The 22390-nt window shown below is 36.7% G+C and overlaps 1 protein-coding gene across 1 annotated transcript; it reads right to left on the minus strand.

The window, feature by feature from the left end:
- Positions 1 to 70: 70 nt before the first annotated feature.
- Positions 71 to 21408, minus strand: ostf1 (osteoclast stimulating factor 1). Its single transcript, XM_033972296.2, has 10 exons — positions 21248 to 21408; positions 11604 to 11650; positions 10395 to 10445; positions 9502 to 9565; positions 6424 to 6477; positions 6015 to 6122; positions 5009 to 5058; positions 4047 to 4125; positions 3685 to 3783; positions 71 to 2471 (listed from the first exon to the last, which is right to left on the minus strand). Exons 1-10 carry the CDS (start codon positions 21279 to 21281, stop codon positions 2413 to 2415), a joined length of 645 nt encoding a protein of 214 aa, XP_033828187.1. The 5' UTR covers positions 21282 to 21408; the 3' UTR covers positions 71 to 2412.
- Between the last annotated feature and the right edge of the window lie 982 nt (positions 21409 to 22390).

Raw genomic sequence — 22390 nt, forward strand, 5'->3', positions numbered from 1 at the left:
CAACATTCATAACCTGTGTATGTTAGAAAAAAAAAGATTACATTTGTACAAAGAACCTCCACACTGTTTTACATAAGGCACTTTATTCATATTATATTGTCTCAGAGCAGCAGTAAAAAGACAAACACACTCATAATCCCAGAATGAAAATCAAAGGCTTCTCATCGTGATATTAAGACATTTTAAAAGTTCGCTGTTGGCAGTACAAATGGTAATGATGCTTTGCAGAGGTAAAACTGGTTGCATGCCTTTGGGAAGGAGAGGGAATGTTTACAAAGCCAAACGGTCCAATATTACACAAAACTGACTCTTGTGAGCTTCAAGCCATGTTATAATGTTGTTACCTATTCAAAAACAAACCTGGAGTTGTGTTTTGTTTCATTCAAACATGTTTGTGGAATCCTGGTTTATCAGTCTGTCTACATCTCCTAAGCTCAAAATGCTCTGTTCCACTTTGTGACGTCATGAAGTGGTAAGTTAAAAGCTCCTTTTACATTTAGTTAAGTAGAGACTGGAAATCCCACATTTGAAATTATCCAATTGATTCTAGTCAAGATGTATGGAGTTTAAAAACACAGTGGAGCACTTCATGTATTACCACATAACATCACAAGGTGGAACAGAGTGTTTTCAGAGTGTTTGAGAGAAGAACACAGCCTAAATATACAGGGTTTGTGCGTTAAACATGTGTGAATGAAACAAAACACAACTCGTTATGTCTGATGAGGAAATGGCATAAATTTAAAAAAAACAGTGTAATATGGGCCCTTTAAATGCACATTTTGCCCATTAAGCTCTTTAGCACTCAATAAAAACAAAACAAAAAATACAGTTTTTAAATTCCCTTGGCCAGATTATATTCACGACTGTGGAGCCTTGTGTGTGTATATACACATATATAAAAAGATTTGTACAGTATTTTAAGCAACAGTGATCAGAGCTGCGTTAAATGTTTGCTTAAAAGTGCACCATGTAACTTTTTTAATGGGGCATTAGCTCCCTGGTCCTCTCCATGGAGATGTTACTGCTTTGCCTAAAATGTCCCACAGTATAGCATAAAAGGTCCTATATTATGCAAAATTGACTTTTGTGAGCATTAAGTTATGGAGCTGGAGTTGTGTTTTGTTTCATTCACACATGTTTGAGTAACCCTTTATTATTAATCTGTCTACATCTCCAAAGCTCAAAATGCTCTGTTCCACCTTGTGATGTCATGAAGCAGTAGTTTAAAAGCAGCCTACTTTTTTGGTAGAAATTGGCAAATGTAGGGCTGAAATCATCCAAATGATTCTAGTGAAGGTGTGTGGAGTTTAAAAACACAGTGGAGCACTTTCTGTATTCAGTTTGAGAGAAGAAACAAAACACAACTCCAAGTCTGTTTGCGATGAGGAAACAACATTATAACATAAATCAGAAAATAGTGTAACATGGCCCCTTTAATCTCACACATTCTGAACTGTGAGCACCTCTTCACAGATCTGACCTGCAATTTGCCCTGGTGCTAGTCTCCATGGAGATACATTTAATGAGATACTGTAGAACATTATCAGCCAAAGCAATAAGTTCTCCATGGCGACTATGAGAAAAGTTCCATAGTGCGCATTTAAAAGCGGAAGAAGCGAAAGAGAACAGAGACAACGGTTGTGAGTGTGAATCAGACACTTGGACACTCACAGTACAATGTTATAATCTGTTCTGGTATTTTAATGCTCCAGTTTAGATGGGCTGAACATAAACTGGGTCTGGAATGTGCTTTTCCTGTATGTACATAATTGACTTAACCTCAACCTCAAGTTACTGCAAAGGTTTTACAGATGAAGGTGGAGCCCTGTCATGATAATTGCGACATCTCATTGGTACTTTTTCCAGTGAACTCATCCATTTTCTTTTGCTTATCTGGGGCTGGGTCACAGGGGCAGCAGACTAAGCAGGGACTCCCACACTCCAGACACTTCCTCCAGCTCCTACATTGGGAGCCGCATGGTGTTCCCAGGTCAGCCAAGAGACACGGTCCCTTCGGCGCGTCCTGGGTCTGCCCCTCCCAATTTTTCTGTACTACGATGAGATTTGAGATGTAGAAGGCTGAATTATTAACGTCTATGATACAAGCTAAATATGTAAGTGTTGCATTCTGTTTTTGTTTTTTTTTGGAAAGTTTGTATATTTAGAATACTTTTTGGGGGATAATTCTGCTTTAAGGTTTGGTTTCAATATTATGATTTATAATCTATATTTACTACATCAATATATCGCACTTTTGTTTTGTGTTTTATCGTGACAGGCCTAGAGGCAGCAGCCAGTTCATTTGTTATTTAATAAAAATAAAACTCTTATCCCGCTTCCTCTTCCCGTTCTCGCTTCCCATCACCCAAAGCGCGATGGAAGACCAGGATGTTGCACCGGCTCAAACCCTTAGTCCGAGTCCTCGTCATCCAGATACTCCTCAGCGTTACTATGTGTCCGAGTGACATCTGAAAATACAAAGATAAGGCTTAAGTTAAAGGGAACTGTACTTGGCCTGTTCTTTTTATGATTGTGATAGGCTGTAGGTTTAAGTACTGTCAATCATTCATTAGTGGAGTCTCTGTAGGCCGCACTAGCAATAGCTGAACGTTATCTAGTTAGTATTCAGATAAGAGATTTGGTTCCATTAAATCCAATCACTTGAGCTGGTGTCTGCTCTATAGTTATAGTCTATGACACCCATGGATCATTATATTATAATTTGCACATTTTAAATCGTAATATTCATCAAAAACGACTTAAAAGAAATAAGTTTGAGTCCAGTGGGAGCTGACTTCGCTGTAAACGTCATCACAACAAAGTGCTGCATGCTGTCAGATCCTCCTATGGACAGCTGCACATCACACTAGCGAGCAGCTGTTAGTTTTTTTTTCCATTTGTACCAAAATTAATACGCGATGCCGTCAAATCCAACAAGTATCACTGATTAAGAAAATAAAATTGATAATTGATAATGAATAAATCAACATTGTTTTCAGTAAAGGTAATACTGGATCTGAACATTTACGTCATCTCTGGCCATGGTCATGTTAAAATTCTATATATATATCCTATCTTTAAGAATCATTGTTGGAAATAAGCATAGACTGTATATATAAATTGATATAGCTAGTGTGCTATCCATCGTGTTCCAAATAGGAAGTGATCATGGATGTGCTTCTGGCTCCATCGAATCTGGCTCTAATTCACTTTACATTGAACTACTGTCGCCTCTATCTTTGCAACTGTTGCTGTCAGGCTATAGTCTTCACTTTGGTCTTAAAATGTCCTTATTAACCTTCTCTAGATGATCCTGTCATTTTTATTTTGCCATTTTGTCTGTGATATAAGATATGAACATTTAATAACAGACAAATCAGGCGCCTTTTTTCCCCAAGGTTGCTCCTGCTAGTGTTAGCAATAGGTTTGATGGATGTGGGCGAAAAAGGCTTTTACCTTCAACAGCGTCCTTCTGGATTGGCTCTTTGGTTGCTATGATAATCGTGGTTGGAATTCCACATATAGAACTCAGCTCCAAATTGGCCCCTATAACTACTATCCTCGATGAGTTTCATTTGACTGGAGCTGAACACTATGGATGATGTCACACACCCTTGGTCGACTTTTTTATACATTCTTTGGAAATAACAGTAGTGGTTATATTTGGTTGTTTGTACTTACTGCCTCCCTGCTTCCTCTTCAGAAGTGACGCACACTGAGCATTGGTGGCCATCTCCAAAGCCAACTTGTTCTCATTGTTCTTGATGTCTGTCCTTGCATCTGGAACAATGCATTACATTATTAATAACGCATTTAGTACAAGTACAAAGTTTAGGTTCACTTTTCTGTCCCCATATGGAAATGTATTCTCTGCATTTGACCCAACTTTGAAGAGCAGTGGGGGCCAATTTCCAGATGATTATTCTAGTAGGAAATGCAATCACAAGGAGTAAATCCACCCAGACACAGGCAGAAAATACAAACTCTAGAAAGACCTCATTCTTGCTTTAAAGAGATTTAAATGAAAAACACTTTATACTCACTCTTATTCAACAACATCTCCACCAGGTCAGCGTATCCCTTCCATGCCGCCGCGTGCAGAGCAGTGTCTCCCAGTTTATTCTACAACACAAAGACATGGTTTAAAGGGCCCATGTTACACTATTTTCTGATCTGTTGTAATGTTGTTTCCTCATCACAAACATACCTGGAGTTGTGTTTTGTTTCATTCACACATGTTTAACACACAAATCCTGCATTAAAGGAGCTGTTAACTTGAAAAATATCGCTTCAAGACATCACAAGGTGGAACAGAGCATTTTGAGCTTTGGAGATGTAGACAGACCAATAATAAAAGGGTTACTCAAACACAACAAAACAACCCTAAGTATGTTTTGATGAGGAATCAACATTATAACATAGACTAAACCTCAACAAGATGTTTTGTGAAATACAGGACCTGTAAAGTCAGCATCTCTCAAAGTATCCCAGGGAACAACACTTGGATAAAACTTTTACAATTTATAATGGCGATTTAATGCCATGATATTTGCCTATGACAAAATGTTCAGCAGTTACCATGGTGACACAATGCATGCATTAGCAAGCACTGACAAAAACGTTTTAAGATTGTATGAAAACTCCTGAAAAAGTGGCATTTTAAATCAATTTTGTGTTTTTTTTCTTGAGCTTGTGATCAATACGAGTGTTCATAGTCCTGTTTAAGAGTTTGACTTTCAACAAAAAGGTCAGAGTGACTAACTGAAAAACTGTTGGCTAATGCTAGCTTCTAAATTCTTTAGGGTCAGATTAAAGTCTAACTTGAGTAACAGAGCTTCAGACAGAGCAGTGCCTACAGATAGCATCACACCTCCCACAGAGCTCTCTATGTTAATTCAGGTGTGAGGTGTACAGGTAGGGCAGGTCAGGTTGTAAATAAAATATACTTAAATGTGCGGTCAGCTCTGGAACACTGAAACTCAAGACTTAAAAGGCATTAACTGACCTGTTGGTTCAGTTCCACATTCGGCTGGTTTAGTAACACCTCCACCACATCTTAAACAGAAAAACAGAAGTGTCAATAGTAAAAATGACACATTTTCATAACACAATGACCTAGGAACTAAAGGAGGAGAGTCTAAATGCCACATGACTCAACTTCCTATTCCTTCTCGGGCTGGACAATTTTGGAAAAAAAGTTATATATATATATATATATATATATATATATATATATATATAAAATCCATATTGTCCAGCCCGAGAAGGAATAGGAAGTCGAGTCATGTTATATATTTATTTATTTATTTATTTATTTTAACAAATATTACAATTCCCTTTGTAATTATGCACAAGTTTTAAAATAAGGATTCAGTTCCAAGTGCACATTAAACTCATCCAAGAGCAGTGATATTTGAAAAAAGACTGCTAAACGACGAATAATCAGATAGGGTCTGATACTATTCGATACTAAAAATAAAATCGATATAGAAATAGATACTCATTTGAGCAGGTATCGATACTAAAACAAAAAATCCCATTGGCAGGACAGAAATGAACCTTTCCTGAATTTAGAATGATCTTGAGCTGTATCAGAACAAGTATAAGACACATAGACTAATACGCCCCTGGACCACTATGGAACCTGAACCAGGACTCAACCGGGACTGAAAAAGATTTGGGCTGAATTTTGTTCAACAGAAACAATTAAATCGATTTTTTTTTTTTTTATCTGTTTTTATTTGTATATTTTTGTGTGCTCAAATCATAAACATGTTAAAAATAATCCCTCAACTTTTCAGCAGGTTTTAAACAGTAATGAAAAATACTTTGTACTTTCTACTCCACTACATTTTTGAACAGGACTGAAAAGTAAGATACCTGCTCTCAGATGAAGTGAAGTAAAAGTAAAAAGTATCCACTGTAAAATGTACTTAAGTATAAATTGTATGTATCTGTACTTTACTACTTTTATATTGTTACATTGCACCACTGATTAGTATTATTTTTACCTTTGTGTCCTCCATGGCATCCCCAGTAGAGGGCAGTGTTTCCAGCTTTGTCTAGACCATTGATTCCCACTTTGTTCTCTAGGCATTCCCGTAGCCAGCTCAGATTTCCTGTTTGCACACACAAATATATTTACTGAGGGAATACAAGATTTGGGGTCGTAGTTTTCAAATTCCACTTTTGGGTTTGTAAATCACATGACCTAAAAGTAGCGAGCTGTGTGTCTGGATCCCTCTGTGAATGAATGCACTATATGGTCTCCTAAAGAGTGCAGGGCTGTGGAGTGAATGAGGGGTAAGGGGTGAGGGGATAGAGGATGGGGGGACACTCGGACACAGCCTAACTGAAAAACTGTTGCTAGCTAGCTTGTGACTGTTAATATACGTGTAAAAATATTTTTAAAAGTTGTACCTCTCTTGGCAGCCTCATGCATTGGGTTGTCGATGGATTCTGCATTCTCAGCCACTGCAATGACACATAGACAGTAGGTCAGGTTCACATTTTGCTGCTATACAAAAAAAAAAAAAAAAGATTTCAGTTCTTTTCATTTGTGCTGACAGAGAAGAACTTTGGGCAAGATTTAGTTTCAAGTTGATAGATATATATATGATAGAAATATGAACCACAACACTGGATATTTTGTCAAGAATGTTCCCCAGTACGGCCTTAAACATATTATTTACCTTACTGAAAATACATTGTTCAAGCAACCTTTCTTTCTATACTGGATTATGTAGATATAACACAGATGCAGATTTCAGCCTCTACTTTAAAACCTTTAGATTCACTCTTTCACTCAGCCCTTCGCTTCATATCAGGTGATGAATTTAAAACCCATCACTGTTCACTCCATCACATCTGTCAGAAGCAGTGTTGGGAGTAACGGCGTTAAACTATAACGGCATTACTAACTGCATTACTTTTTCAGTAAGGGAGTAATGTAACTAATTACTTTTCCCAGCGTCGTAACGCAGTTACCGTTACTGACAATAAAATGTGGCACGTTACTTTTAATTGAGTTCACTCTGCTCTTCATCAGAGTCTCAGAGATAAAAGGCTTGTTTGAGATGAGGTGGGCGCAGATACGACGCCGTCGATCGGTGCGCGGTGCATGCCAGTTAGTTTTGTGTCCAAGATGCCACCGACTTGCTCTAACGTAACTTGTGCGCCGGTAATGGGAAGTTTTTGAGCGCAGCAGCTCTCCACCGACTGTGGCCGCCTGCATGGACTACAAACGCGTAATGCATGATGGGAAATGATGTCCTGTCCACAGTGGATTGGGTCTGAGTTGTGTTTTCATCAGAAACGTGACTGTGTTCGCTCCAAAGAGGAACAGGCTCAAATCAGAGGTGATTAATATTTGAATACTGGGCAGAGAATTACAGTGTGTGGCCAGAGAAGGTTAAAGGTTTTGTATTATTTTACATGGTTTACATTTGAATGCCTTAGTTTTGCAAAACATGGTAATGAATCTTTTCAGTATTTTACTGAAAGCACTTTATTGTTACTGTTTATTTTAATGAAGAAAATAGTTGAAGTTCAGTTGACTGAAATTGTGTGACATGTTGATTTATTTGCACTTCAAATGAAATGTTTTATATATTTTTTAATTTTTGATAAATTCTATAATTTACTTGGAAACAAATGCAAAATAATTGCAATCTGTTAAAGTAAAATAAATGTTAAAGGTTCACATCTGTTGTGTTTTTATTGTTTTAACATAATAAGTAAAGTGGAGTAAAGTAACGCGGAGTAGTTACTTTGCCTAGTAACTAGTTACTTCTTCCAAAAAGTAACAGTTACTAACTCAGTTACTTTTTGGGAGAGGTAACTTGTAACTATAACTAATTACATTTTTGAAGTAAGATGACCCAACACTGGTCAGAAGACACTGTATAAAATGTATTTATAAAGGACTACGACAATAGACTGACTCAATGTCTCTCAATGTTTCTCTTGTTCGTGTAATACAAGATCTCATGATTGTCTACATCTAAAAACTGACCACACTAGAACTGTATTCCATTTTAGGGAAGCAAAATAACCCAAAGCTTTTTTCCCCATTCTAGTTCAAGGACATGTAAAACTGGATAGATTGGTGCCACGAATGCACTTTAATGATCTGGTAATTAAATGGCCCATATGACGCTATTTTCTGATCTATGTTATAATGCCGTTTCCTCATCACAAACATACCTGGGGTTTTGCTTTGTTTCATTCACACATGTTTAACACAAAAACCCTGCATATTTAGGTTGACTTCTCTCAAACAGAAAACACTGTTCCACCTTGTGATGTCATCATGTGCAAATACAGTAAGCGCTCCACTGTGTTTTAACCTTCATACTAGAATCATTTGGACGATTTCAGTCCTGTAATTGCCAATTTACTGAACAAAATGTAAAAGGTAGCTGTTAACTTGAAAACTACCGCTTCATGACATCACAAGGTGGAGCAGAGCATTTTGAGCTTTGGAGATGGAGACAGACGAATAATAAAGGTTTACTCAAACATGTGTGAATGAAACAAAACACAACTCCAGATGTGTTTTTGAGGAGGTAACAATATGAGTTAAAGCTCACAAGAGTCAGTTTTGTGCAATGTAGGACCTTTAAACAAATGTTAAAAGCCATACTGTGGAACATTCCTGGCAAAACAAGAACATCTTCATGGATACAAGCAGATGGTGGCTATATACGAAATCCTTCAAGTAAAACTCAGGACGAATAAATCTGTTTAGAGTCTCACTAGAGGATCTTAAAACTCTAATGTAACAGTGAAGGGCTGATGTTTACATTAGGGATATTATGGAGTGGGCTCTGGCACTTTTAGTATTGAACTTCAAAACTCTGCGATGTTTGACGCTCTAAATGCAATTTTGTTGTTTTTCTATTTAAGTCAAGTAAAATTCATTTATAAGGCACATTTAAAAAACATCTCCCCAAAGTGATATAAAGTGCAATGACATAAAACAAATGATGTAAAAATGTGTCTTGAAAACTCATCTGTTTGCACTGTGTTTTTACAAAGATTTTAAAAATATTTAGCGGTTGGGCTGTTCTAATACACAGAGGAAGACCGTTCCAGAGTCTGGGACCAACTACAGCAAAAGCCCGGTCCGCTCGAGTCTTTACCCGGGACCTTTGAACATCCAAAATCATCTGGTCTGCTGATCTCAAAGTTCTACTGGGAACATGGACAGACAGAGCAGTGAGCTAGAGAGGAGCCAACCCATGGACACATTTAAAAACCATCTGGAGAAATGTGCTCATATTGGACCAACTGTAAGCGGTGGATGGAGCCCTGGTTAAACCCACAGTTCAGGAAGTAAACATTAGTCAAATCTGCAGGTGATGAAGGCACCTTACTCACTCCAGGTAAGTAAGGTGAAGTCGTATCTGCCTCACACTAAGTAAATGCAGTTGGTAAAAAGCCAGATCTGACCACCTGGCTGATCAGTTGGTCAAATTTAAATTAATCTTGACTTGCCGTAGTTGCTTGGTATGAAGCCAGTTCTCCCTCTGCATGTTCCTTTCCACCAGTTGCTGTCGCTCTGGAGAGACCAAAAGGCAGACATCTTTAGAACTGAACCAATTCTATACAGTAGAATAAACTAGACCTGTCACGATAACAAATTTTGAAGCATGATAACGCATAGACTTTATAAAGAAGTGGACTAAGTGAGTGTAATGTCACCCATAGCGTTCGGCTCCAGTCAAATGAAGCTCATTGAGGCTAGCAGTTATTTAGGGAGAATTTGGAGCAGAATTCCAATTGCAAGTATCATAGCAACCAAAGAGCCAATCCGGAGCCAGGCTGTTGTGTGTCTTGTCCACACCGCTGGTTTAGCAGGGAGCAGGCTCTTAGCAATGCTGTCAATCAAACATGTCGCTAACGCTAGCAACCTTGAGGAAAGAAGGTACCTGATTTGTCTTTTATTAATGTTCATATCGTGATTTACAGACATAACGGTGAAATAAAAATACCACAATCACGTAGCACGGGTTAATACAAACATTTTAAGACTAAAATGACGGAAGCGCGCCCATGATCACTTCCTATTTGGAACGCAATGGTTAGCAGGTTAGCTATGTCCATTTATATATACAGTCTATGAGCGCTACAATATCGCGACAAACAATAACACTGAAACTACCTTATGAAACCAATTACGATTGAAATAATGCAAGATAATCCCTGTAAACCAATTTTAGACTGTTTTAGTTTCATTTTAAGATATGAGCTGCAACCCATATATAGCAGAATGTACCAATAATTAGCCATAAAAGCCCCTCCACAGCTCAAATCTTATCATATTACAACAAAAATACATTATTACAACAAGAATACCCCAAGAAAGTGCACACACAATATATACTTACTGTGTCAGAAATGTACAAGATGTCTCCCTCTTCGAAATACAGTTCAGCAGACTTTAAAATAAAAAGAAAAAAATGTTAATATAATGATTCTTGTATAAAATAACTTTACAAAAAATATGGAGAAATATGCCAAAATGCAGATCCTAACATCAGAGGAAGAGACATAGTTTCAAAAGTGAATCACAAATCATGTTTTAAGATTTCGAGTGTGTTTTTCATTATATTTGGTTGTAGAAATGTGTAAAATGGCTTTAGAACTAGAAAATGATCACATGAACTTAGTAGTAAATCGAAAATTGTGTGAATTTTAACTTGTCAATTAACAATTCTTGTTAATTCTTTTAAATTATCTATTACAATAACATACACTACCAGTCAAAGGTTTGGACACATCTGTCATTCAATGTTTTTATTTTCTATTTTTACTACTTTCCACATTTTATATACACACAGAAGACATCAAATATAATGTAAGATGTATGAAATTATGTAGTAAATAAAAAAGGGACATTTATTTAGTAAAGTTATTTAAAGGGCCCATATTACACCATCCTCTGATCCATGTTATAATGTTTCCTCATCACAAACATAACTGAGGTTGTGTTTTGTTTCATTCACACGTTTAACACAGAAACACTGCATATTTAGGTGGAGTTCTTCTCTCAAACAGAAAAACAGAAAACACTCTGTTTCACCTTGTGATGTCATGTGGTAATACATGAAGTACTCCGCTGTGTTTTTGAACTCCATACACCTTCATTAGAATCATTCGAGTGATCCCAGTCCTGGAATTGCCAATTTACTGAACAAAATGTAACATGAAAATTCCCGTTTCATGACATCAAAAGGTGGAACAGAACATTTTGAGCTTGTAGGTGGAGGTGTAGACAGACTAATAATAAAGGATTACTTAGATGTGTGAATGAAACAAAATACAACTCCAGGTATGTTTTTGGGGAGGTAAGAACATTGTAACATGGCTTAAAGCTCACAAGAGTCCATTTTGCGCAATATAGGACCTTGAACTTCTTTTCTTTACTTCATAATTCCATATATCTTACTTTATATATCTGATGTCTTCTGTATGTATATAAAATGTAGAAAGTAGTGAAAATAAAAAAAATAAAAATTAAATAAAATTGTAATAGTGTCTTTCTAAAAAGCTTATAATAGCAAGGAGAGGCCAGTTTAATAATGTAATGAACATACCGATCTGGGGTCAAATGTGTATAAGGCTCTGTACGCTTTCACTTGGCCTGGAAACAAAACAACAAAAGAGTGAGAAACTGTAAAAATGACAAATGAAACTCTGAAATGTAAAAACCAACTGAGACAGTGAGGATCCATGTGGCACTTGCGGTTTTATTGAAATCGTCTTTTCTGCTAAACGATACTCAAACAGACACTTCCCTCTCCATCCTCCTATTTACGAACACACTGATCAAATACAACCAGGACACTTCAGCCAATGTCCATATAAACTGATGTAATAGCAGTAGCAGTAGTACTAGTAGTAACAGCTGCGGTAGTAGTTGTAGTAGTAGCAGTAATAGTAGTAGTTGTAGTAGTAGTAGTAACAGTTGTAGAAGTAGTAGTAGTAGCAGCAGTAGTTGTAGTAGCACTAGTAGTAACAGTAGCAGTAGTAGTTGTAGTAGCAGCACTAGTAGTAGTAGTTGTAACAGTAATAGGAGTAGTAGTTGTAGTAGCATTAGTAGTAGTAACTATTTACTATTATTACTTGGTCCAGAAAGTCTCATAATGTTTGAACTTTTATTTACACAAAGCTGTGTTGATGTTACTTGAGAGATAATTAACAGCTACTTAACGCACTTGGCTCAGTTTTGTCTTATTTTACTTTAGTTTAAAGGAAATAAATGTTGTTTTCAGTCTCTGTTCTGGTATCGGTTGATATCGGGGATCGTAGAGGCTTAAATCCATAGTATCGAAATCAGTATCGGAACTGAAAAAGCTGGATGCTGGTGCAGTCTTACTCCTAGTGGTCCGCCTCCACCTCTGTCATGCTCTGAGTGAGTGACAGGTGGACTTAACCAATCACAGTGAAGTATGAGCTTTCCGAAGCAACAAAACGCTTCAGTTACTTCATATATAGATACTAATGTACAGGGATCATGATAAAACATTTTAATTTTAAGTATGCATGATTTTTTTTATTCATGTATCAAGTCTTCAGGTCAAAATAAATCCACTGTGTACTGTCTGCATCCAGTTATAAAGTGTTTTCTTGTCTGAGAATCAGGAAGTCTGCAGTTCACATGCTAATGTTAGGATTACTGTGACAGGAAAAAACGATTGCCAGAAGATTTATATTTATAAACTCATCATAGTGAATAATTAGGATGTTCAGAGTCAGGAATAATGTCGGACGACTGCAAACTGCTTAAAATTTACTAATTCTTTTGTCATATTTTTAAGATGGTAAAATCAGGTACAGCGCCTCTAATATTGTCCATCCGCCCCCGTGTGCAGACTTCCGAGGTTAAACCGAGAGAAAAACTAGCATTCAAACTATTCATTTTCATGGAACCAAAATGACTTGCTACGGAAAGGTCCCACCCGTGTGCACAGCTCTACAAACACTCAAACACCGCAGTTATAAAAACATCATACTGACATGAATATTTCTGTCACAGGCCTCTATACTGAAACGCTCGAGTGGTTTGACAACACCAAAACCAACATGACACCAAGATGTAGGTCAGAGCAAAGCCAGATGCGAACTGAAGAAAGTTTATGATCACAAAATAAACTATAGCGTTGGCTCCAATCAAACGAAGCTCACTGAGCCCAGTAGTTACAGGGGCAAATTTGGAGCGCCATATTTGGAATTCCGACAGGTATCATAGCAACCAAAGAGCCAATCTCACCCGCACCACTGGTTTAGCAGCACTGTCAATCAAACTTGTTGCTAATGCAAGTGGGAGAGACCTTGAGGAAAGAAGGCTCCTGATTTGTCTGTTATTAATGTTCATATTTTGATTTACAGACACAATAGTGAAACAAAAAAAAACATAATCATGTAAAGCAGGTTAATACGAACATTTTAATAACAAAATGACTGTCAGCAGCAGTTACTTTGAATAGTAAGTGAATTGGAGATGATGGAGCCGGAAGCACGCCCATGCTCACTTCCTATTTGAGGAATAGGTATTATCTTACTGTGTAATTATCAGACACTTCTACACCAGACCTCATTGGGCTCTATGGGAGAACTGCTACTGGACTAGACTAATGCAACTGACATCAGGTTAAATCAGCCTTATTGTGCTTGTGTCTCTCTATAGTTATAATTTCTGATACCGTAACATATCATTATGTTATAATTTGCACATTTTAAATCACAATTTTGATCTAAAACGATTTAATAAAAGTCTAAATAAGTCCGCTGACTTTCCCATTAGAAAACTGCGGGGCCCATTGGGAGCTGACGTCGCCATAGATGTCATCACAACAAAGCGCCACATGCTGTCAGCTCTTCTTATGGACAGCTGCACATCACACAAGTGAGCAGCCCATTTATTTTTCATTTGTACCAACCACCTGACTACGTAACACTGCCGAATCCTGAGTATCACCAATAAGATTACTCAAACATGAATAACTCTCAAATACAACTTCAATAGGGTCAATGAGAAGAAAACAACTATAACATGGTTAAAAGCTCTGAAAAGTCCATTTTGCAGAATGTCTGATTTAAAGAGACAGTGATCTATGAATTCTTATATTAGAAACTAGACCCTAGAACTCACTGTATTACAAAAAAATCTGCATTTGAACAAAACTAATTTTCACTTTGCTCATCTGTGTTAAATATGATTGGCCAATACATAGACACATCAACAGTTCCATTGCAGTATTCAAATATGGAGACTACTTTTACAAATCTCAACACAACAGTAGAAATATTACCGTAAACTGGTTGCCAATGACTAATAGAATCATCACTATTACTAACAGCTCTATGACTGTTGTGTTGCTCAGATCCTTTCACTCCTTCTCTCCAGCCATCAGCAGTGGTAGAACAAGTACTCCATTGTGTAAGTAAAAGTACAGATACCTGCGCAAAAAATACTCAAGTAAAAGTATCACATGAAAAAAAAGCTACTTCAGTAAAATCATTAAATTTTAAAAATGAACTTAAAGAGTTAAAAGTAAAAGTATTTTACACAGATTTTGACATCTTATAAAGCATGATTCTGAAAAAAAAGTTGTGCTGGATTTTGTTCGACAGAAACAAATGAATAGATTTTGTTTCTTTGTTTATGATAAAAAATAAACCCTCAGCTTTTTCAGCAGGTCTCAGACAATAATAAAAATTACTTTTCAGTCCAGTTCAAAAATGTAGTGAAGCACAAAGTACAGATACCCGCTGTCAAAAGTAGTGAAGTAAAAGTTAAAAGTATACACTATTAAATCTATTTAAGTACAGATGCCTGACATTTTTACTACTTTTACTTTGTTACGTTTCATACTGGTCTTTAGTATTAGCTTGCAGCAGTGAAGCGGGCCTTGTGTTGGTTAGCACACACAGCCTCAGTGTATTCGATTGAGAGGTCCCACGGCTGCACATAAATCCAGCTCTGTTAACCACAACATGTCTTCTGAGCAGGCCCCATCACGTCTGTGCACACAAATGTACAAGCCACGGATCCCTGCATTCTTTGCCTTTACCCAGTCAAATATATATGTGTTCTAGATACTCTATATGCTGGCTGGCTTTTGGCTGTTTTGAGTCACAAAAATGTAATGTTTTATATGTACTTGTATACTTATTCGTTTTGTTTGTTGTTGTTGTTGTTTTGTTTTGTATTTTGAACAAGGCACTCAGTCTAAGTGAGAGCACTTAGAAAAACAGTCTAAGTGCTCTCAACTGGGTCCACCTGTATGAATAAAGATAAAGATAAAGATAAGAAAGATGAAACAACGGTACACCAAAACTAAGTAGGGTTGTCAAAAGCATCAAAAATGTGATCCTAGCCGATACTAAAACTAATATCAAAACTAGATACTCATTTGAATTTTAACAGTAAAAAATTTGGGCTTTCCTGAACAGTGTTGCCACTAGTATAAGATTGCATGGGGATATAAAGGAAGTAAAACTATTTTGGGTTTCATTTGATTACTAAAAAACAGAATGCAAGCCGCCGCGTTCCAAATAGGAAGTGGTCATTGAAAAAGTGTGGCCTCTCTCTGTACCTGCTGCTGTGAGCCTTGTCCATTTGGTCTTAAAATGTTTGTATTAACTCGCTCTACATGATCCTGGTATTTTTTATTTCACTATTGTGTCCATAACTCAAAATATGAACATTGCTTACAGACAAATCAGGCACCTTCTTTCCCCGAGGTCGCTCCCGCTCCTCAGAAATCTGTCAGAAATTAGTTAAACTCTGCCTGTGAATGTTTGTGAATGAGACTGAAATGCAGCACAAAAGGTGAATGGGCTATTCATGGGTTTTAACTTCCTGTTGGGCAACACTTTGGACTTTTCTCAGCAACTAACAATTTAACATTAAATATTTCATTTTTTTAACTATGGCAAGTTGGCAATGATCCTAGTTTTTTATTGGCGATAGACCGATATCGATTTTTTCATGGCCGATCTTGATACCGACTGTTTAGAAAAAAAGAGTAAACAAAGGCCAATGAGATCTGACAATATTTTTGGGACGATACATAGAGCCAATTTTGATTAATTTCCACAAATTCTGAAATTTTTATTTACTACAAACTCCACAGCCCTTTTTTTTACCATAAGCCTATAACAGAGCTGTAGTCACGTCTTTGTAGTCCATTTCTTTGCACTGAAGTTTTCAAATAAAGCTTTATGTGTGTTTTTAGGCTGTAAATCAGCCAAAACTAAGTATCGGCCTGTGCTGGAAATTTAAGGCACTCTAAACAGTACAAATATCGGCCAGATATATCGGTCAAGCGAAGGACAGCACTCATCTGTGGGAGCTTGAATCACACCGCCAACCATTCTGACCACTCTGTCAATGATGTTTTTATGTCGAGAATGGGATTCAATCCACCAACCTTTGGATCAGTGGACAAACGCTCAACCAACTGAACTACTGTCACCTTGTTTCTAAGATCTTTTTAATCTTTGCATTACCTCCTTTTTGACACTTACTTCTCATAAATAAACTCCATATGCCAATTTTGTTCTTTCAAAACAACTGTGATATTATCTTGATCCCATCTTACATATATTGGCCACCTCCACAGAATCTTTGTCAGCAGAACATTGGCATGTGCATAAATGCAGAGGTTGTGATGTCTTCCAGCTGGACTGATCATGTAAACTTCAAAAACAGCCATAGGGCCTTCAGAAGACATGTCTGGTCCTGGTCTGTCCCATTCCTAAAGATAATACCATGAACTGAGACTTAACGGTCCATATTACACGATTTTCTGACCTGTTATAATGTTGTTTTCACATCACAAACATACCTGGAGTTATGTTTTGTTTCATTCACACATGTGATGTCATGTGGTAATACCACAGACTGTATAAAGAAGTAGGCTAAGTGAGTGTTATGTCATAGCACTTTGAAATAAGAGTGTGGAAAAAATATCCAAAACAATTGCTATATCGTATCGTTTCATTTAATGATACAGTATGTAGTTTTTTGTATATTTTACCAAATTATTCTGTCACAGCGCTACAATTGTGTGGCTTCTTTGGAAGAAAGAAACTCATTTATGTAAAACATGTGATATATTCATTGTTTTGACTATTAAAATAGGTATATTTCATATTAAACCAAAAAACAAAGTTAAATCAACTCTTTAAACTTTTGTTAAACCAAAGACTACAAGTCTTTGGTTTAACAAAGACATTTAATATCACAGTGCTGATATAGTTGATATGTTATGATCCTTTAGAGCAGTTAACCTGCACTTGTCCATGTTTACATGTAAATGTGGAGCTCGTATAATATGTGTATGAATAATACTGGCTGTACTGTAACAGTATGATGTATTTTTCTAGTTAGTAAAATGCACTAAACAAAATGCACTTTAACTTGAAAATTACTGCTTCATGACATCACAAGATGGAACAGAGCATTTGAGATTTTTGGAGATGTAGATTGACAGATAAACCAGGGTTACTCAAACATGTGTGAATGAAACAAAACAACTCCAGGTATGTTTTTGGGCAGGTAACAACATTATAATGTGACTTAAAACTCAACTCAAATATTCACTATATTTGTGTAATATAGGACCTTTAACTGGTATAGTTAGGGTAGCAGCTCACTCATTTAACATCCATGCAATCAAAATGGAGCTACAAGAAGAAATAACTGTACCCAAAGAGAGAGCTGTGACAATAATCTAATGAATCTATTGAAAAAAATACAAAATGGAAAATAAAAACATCTGAGAGTCAACATGTGTGGTGCTGGGAGGCATGACACTTACTCTAAACCCATTTTATCTCAAATAATCACTAAGTGTGATTAGGCCTGTCACTAGAGATGGGATGATATACGATAATATTGCTAATCACAATCAAAAAGGTCTGTAATTAATTGTTCGTGGCATTTTTAATAATCGTGATCATTGCAAACGATTATAATCACCCCAGACCCCCTGCCTCATGTTTCCGGTTTCAATACAATGTTTAGATGTTAGTTCTGGTGTTTGCACACAAGGGCGCCCTCTATCATAGCAATGAAACTTCTTAGCTTCTGTGCATATTCGGAATTGGGCATGAGTGGGCAGGCAGTGGATCTGCATCCAGATGACGCCACACATATATATGTGGATAAATCAGATGTGTGGAATTATTATGGCTTTGAAAGAAAAGATCAACAAGGTGATGAGCCACCAATCTGCAGAGGCTGCTGAAAAAATGTTGAGGCTCCAAGGGCAATTTATTTAAAAATAAACTACAGCACATGGGATTGGGAAATGGGATTATCTTGCATTATTGTTTTTTTGTCAATGACAAAAAGTAGTTTCAATATTATTTATCATTTATTATTATGCAGGGTGTCCATAAAGTCTCTTTACAATTTTCAAGTTTAATTAGAAAGGCAATTGATAAGATATATTAATTAGATTTGTTCTGTTGTACTCAGTGCTTATAAAGTTTTTAATCACACTGCATTTTTGTATTTTTTTTCATCCATTTGAATGAACCCCTAAGAAATGTCTACTCCTCATGAGAAGGCACAATGTGTATCATGGGCTCCATGGGGCTATGTTAAAGATATTGTGTATGGAACAAAGATACAGGACATTACTGAACTCAAGCAAAAGACAACAAATGCGATTGCAACCATTGCTGAGGCTACAGCAAACACTGCAAGAAATCCAGTACCGTCTTGATGTGCTTCATGCAACTCATGGTGCCCATGTAGAGGTGAGGTAAAACTTTGGAAAACACTCAATAGAATAGACACTTCAATAGAACAATCTGATAAAGATATCTTATCAATTGCTTTTGTAATATTTTTTTAATTGAAAACAGACTTTATGGACACCCTGTACATCTCTGTAGCAATATATCATGCTTCAAAATGTGTTATCATGACAGCCGTAATTGTGATTTCAATAATGATTAATATGATCATAATCATTATTTTTTTCCATAATTGAGTGGAAGGAAATGAATCTGAGGACTCACTGGTGAGGCACATTTGCAAACAAGGAAGCAACAACAATACATCGGATAGATTGTATGAAGAAGTGGACTAAGTGCATGTGACATCACCCATAGCATTCAGTTTCAGCCAAACGAAACTCATTGTGGCTAGCAGTTATAGAGGTGAATTTGGAGCAAAGTATTTATTTTTTGAATTCCAAGCACGAGCATCAAAGCAACCAAAGAGCCAATCCAGAGGAAGGTTGTTGAAGGTAATGCCCCTTCCAGCCTGCACTGCAGGTTTAGCACGAAGCAGGCACTTAGCAATGTGGTCAATCAAACCTGTTGTAAAGGCTAGCAGGAGCGACCTCGAGGAAAAAAGGCTCATGATTTGTCTGTCAGGGAAACATTTGCCTGAAACCAATTCACTGAACTGCTGTTTACTTCAATACTGAGGTAACCATGATTATTAATCTGATTACCATCTCCACTCTCACCGGAAAACACTGCTGATTCTGGTATTACACATTTACATTATGAGTATTTGCATGGCTTTAAATAGGCAATATATTACTAGAAGAAAACAACAAATTTCTGTGTATGAGCCTGCTTTTTGGTGTAATTATTAAGTTTAGTATCCTAGATAGAGCAATATGACCGATATTTGCTCTTTTTAGTGCATCAGCTATCTGCCTTAAAGCCAGCACAGGCCGATATTTTGTTTTGGCCAGTCTGCTGCCTAAAGAATATGCAAAAAATATATTTAAACATTTAATTTTAAAGAGGTTACTGAAGAAAATGTGACTACACCTCTCTCTTAAAGGTTTGAGGTAAAAAAGCTGTTGCAGAGTTTTAATTAAATTTAAATTGCACAATTTGGGGAAAATAATCTAAATCGGCCCAAAAATATTGTGAGAGCATATCGGCCGTTGCTTGCTCTGTATAGACAGGCTGTATATATAATGAACATTGCTAACCCACTAGCCGCCTTATTCCAAATAGGAAGTGAACATGGGCACGCTTCCAGCTCCATCGACTCTGGCTCCAATTCACTTGCTATTGAAAAACCGTTGCCACACTTTCTATAACTGCTGCCGTCAGGCTTGTCATTTTAGTCTTAAAAATGTTCGTATTAACCTGCTCTACACGATCCTGGTGTTATCATTTCGCTATTGTGTCTGTAACTCAAGATATGAACATCAGTAACAAACAAATAAGGCACCTTCTTTCCTGCTATCATTAGCAACAGGTTTGATTGACAGTGATGTCTGTTCCCTGCTAAACCAGCAGTGTGAGCGGGCAGGGTTTTAACAGCGCCACTCCTGATTGGGTCTTTGGTTGCTATGTTACTCATGGTTGGAATTCCAAAATGATACTCTGCTCTATATTCGCCGCTATAACTGCTAGTCTCAATAAGCTTCATTTGACGGGAGCTGAACACTATGGGTGAAGTCACACTCCCTTAGTCCACATCTTTATACAGTCTATGCTCTGGGTTCTAAACAATCGTATTGGCATTGGCCATAAAAAAATACCCTACCAATCAATCTCTAATCCTAGTTTATTCCTATGGGTTGGAACTGTAGGCTCCTAAAACGTCACACGTAAGCCTACTTGCCTATACTTAAGACAGACTCACACTAATGGTATGCAAGAACAATGGCTGAGTTGTAACAGAAGAGATTATATTATTATTTGTCAGGAAGTGGATGAAGTATTAAGATTAATATTAGATACAGATGAGATTTGCTTCTTTCTAATGTTGAAACCTACCATGGTCCGTATGTTGTGTCTGCATGTCTATTTGCATGTCCATATTAAAAGTACTAGACAGGTAGGCCACAGGTAGAGCTATGGAGAGGGAAGAGACATAGAACTAGCAGCTGTCAACAAACTAAAACACTAAAACACAAATGATCGCGAATGAATTGACCGAAAACGGGAAAATGTCTATTTATTGATAATTGCTAATGCTAATTGCTCACTTTGGTTATTAAAAAGTAGGAAGTTGTAAAGGCCTGCTGCTGAGAACTAGATCCAAAAGTCGATACAACATAAACTTCCAGATAAGATTTTACAGAATACTTCCCATTTGATTACCTGATGAATTACGTAAAGATAAGAGTTTTACGAACTTTTACGTCCGTTACTATTACAGCGCCAGCACCAACAAGGTGTGCTGTTCACGCGTAACTTTGGAATTTCCACTTTTTTTTTTTGCGTAAACTGCATTTTGTCTTACCTGGTTTGGCCGGTTTGGGAGGGGGCTTCGACATTTGTGAGTTCAGGAAAGAAAAAAACAACACGGATCCTGGAGTTATTCTATAAAAGAGCGAGGCTGGACTGTGAAGTTTTGACTCCGATGAGGAAGTTCGCACCACACCAACAGAACATGCGGAAAGGTAAAACTGCGCATGCGCCCAAACTGACCGTCATCAGCGCTATCGTTTTTTATTCATATCCAAAATAATTTATTATTTATCATTAAAGGAACAATAATTGATAAAAGTTAAGCAGTTACTTAAAAAAAAAAAAGTAATAATAAAAATTGTAGGCTTGTATATTGGTTATTTTGTTTAATACATTTCCAGGACTTGCAAAACTGGATAGATTGGTGCCACTAATGCACTTTAATAATCTGGTGATAAACATTTCTAATTAAATTAATAAATGGGCCTATGCCTATGTTTTGTTTGTTTTTGTTTGTATTATTCTGTATTTGTACTAGGCGCTCGTGAAAAAGAATTTGTTACACTCATTGGGCTCTCACAGTATACATAAAGAAAAATTAAATGAAAATGAAATATATTGTGTAATAATAAATAAATAAACAAAAGAAAATCCAATTAACTGTCTAAAAGTAAGCTACCGTAAATAATAACCGACAACTGCTATTTCTATTAATGTCAAAAAGTACTGATGTGACGTTTTTCTGTCCAATTTGTATTCGTTTTTATAGTGATTAACGTTGAAAAGACACAACACTCAAAAAGCAGAGTAGGCAACATGAGTGAGAGCTTTACGGGCATCATAATAACAGGTTTTAAAATTATTATTATTATTATTATTGTAGCGAAACGTTTCATTAGTTTGTTGTTCTTTTGTCATATAAATACAGAGTAAAAGAGCCAGTCTTTTAAACGACGGTTTGAAAGGAACAGATCCAAAAGATTCGAATCCCACAAAGGAGTCGAAAGTCACATCACTATCAAATAAGAAAAGAGGGCTACATGTTTTTTTTTTTTGTTGTTTTTTTTTTTGTTTGTTTTTTTGTTTGTTCTGGGGTTGTTGTTTTTTTATGTTGTATTACGGATGCCTATGTGGACCATTTTCTCTTTAACTCTATATTATGTTTTTATTTATTTTATTTTTTTTTATATTCAAA

The sequence above is a fragment of the Periophthalmus magnuspinnatus genome, chromosome 9 (genome assembly GCF_009829125.3).
Source record: "Periophthalmus magnuspinnatus isolate fPerMag1 chromosome 9, fPerMag1.2.pri, whole genome shotgun sequence".
NCBI classification, from domain to species: Eukaryota; Metazoa; Chordata; class Actinopteri; order Gobiiformes; family Gobiidae; genus Periophthalmus; species Periophthalmus magnuspinnatus.

Coding starts and splice junctions, on each gene's coding strand:
- ostf1 (XM_033972296.2), bottom strand. CDS start 21,281: ATGTCGAAGCCCCCTCCCAAACCGGCCAAACCAG. Junction 6,478..9,501: donor CTTCATACCAAGCAACTACG/GCAAGTCAAGAT, acceptor GTGTCATTGCAG/TGGCTGAGAATGCAGAATCC. Junction 4,126..5,008: donor ATGTGGAACTGAACCAACAG/GTCAGTTAATGC, acceptor TTTGTGTTGTAG/AATAAACTGGGAGACACTGC.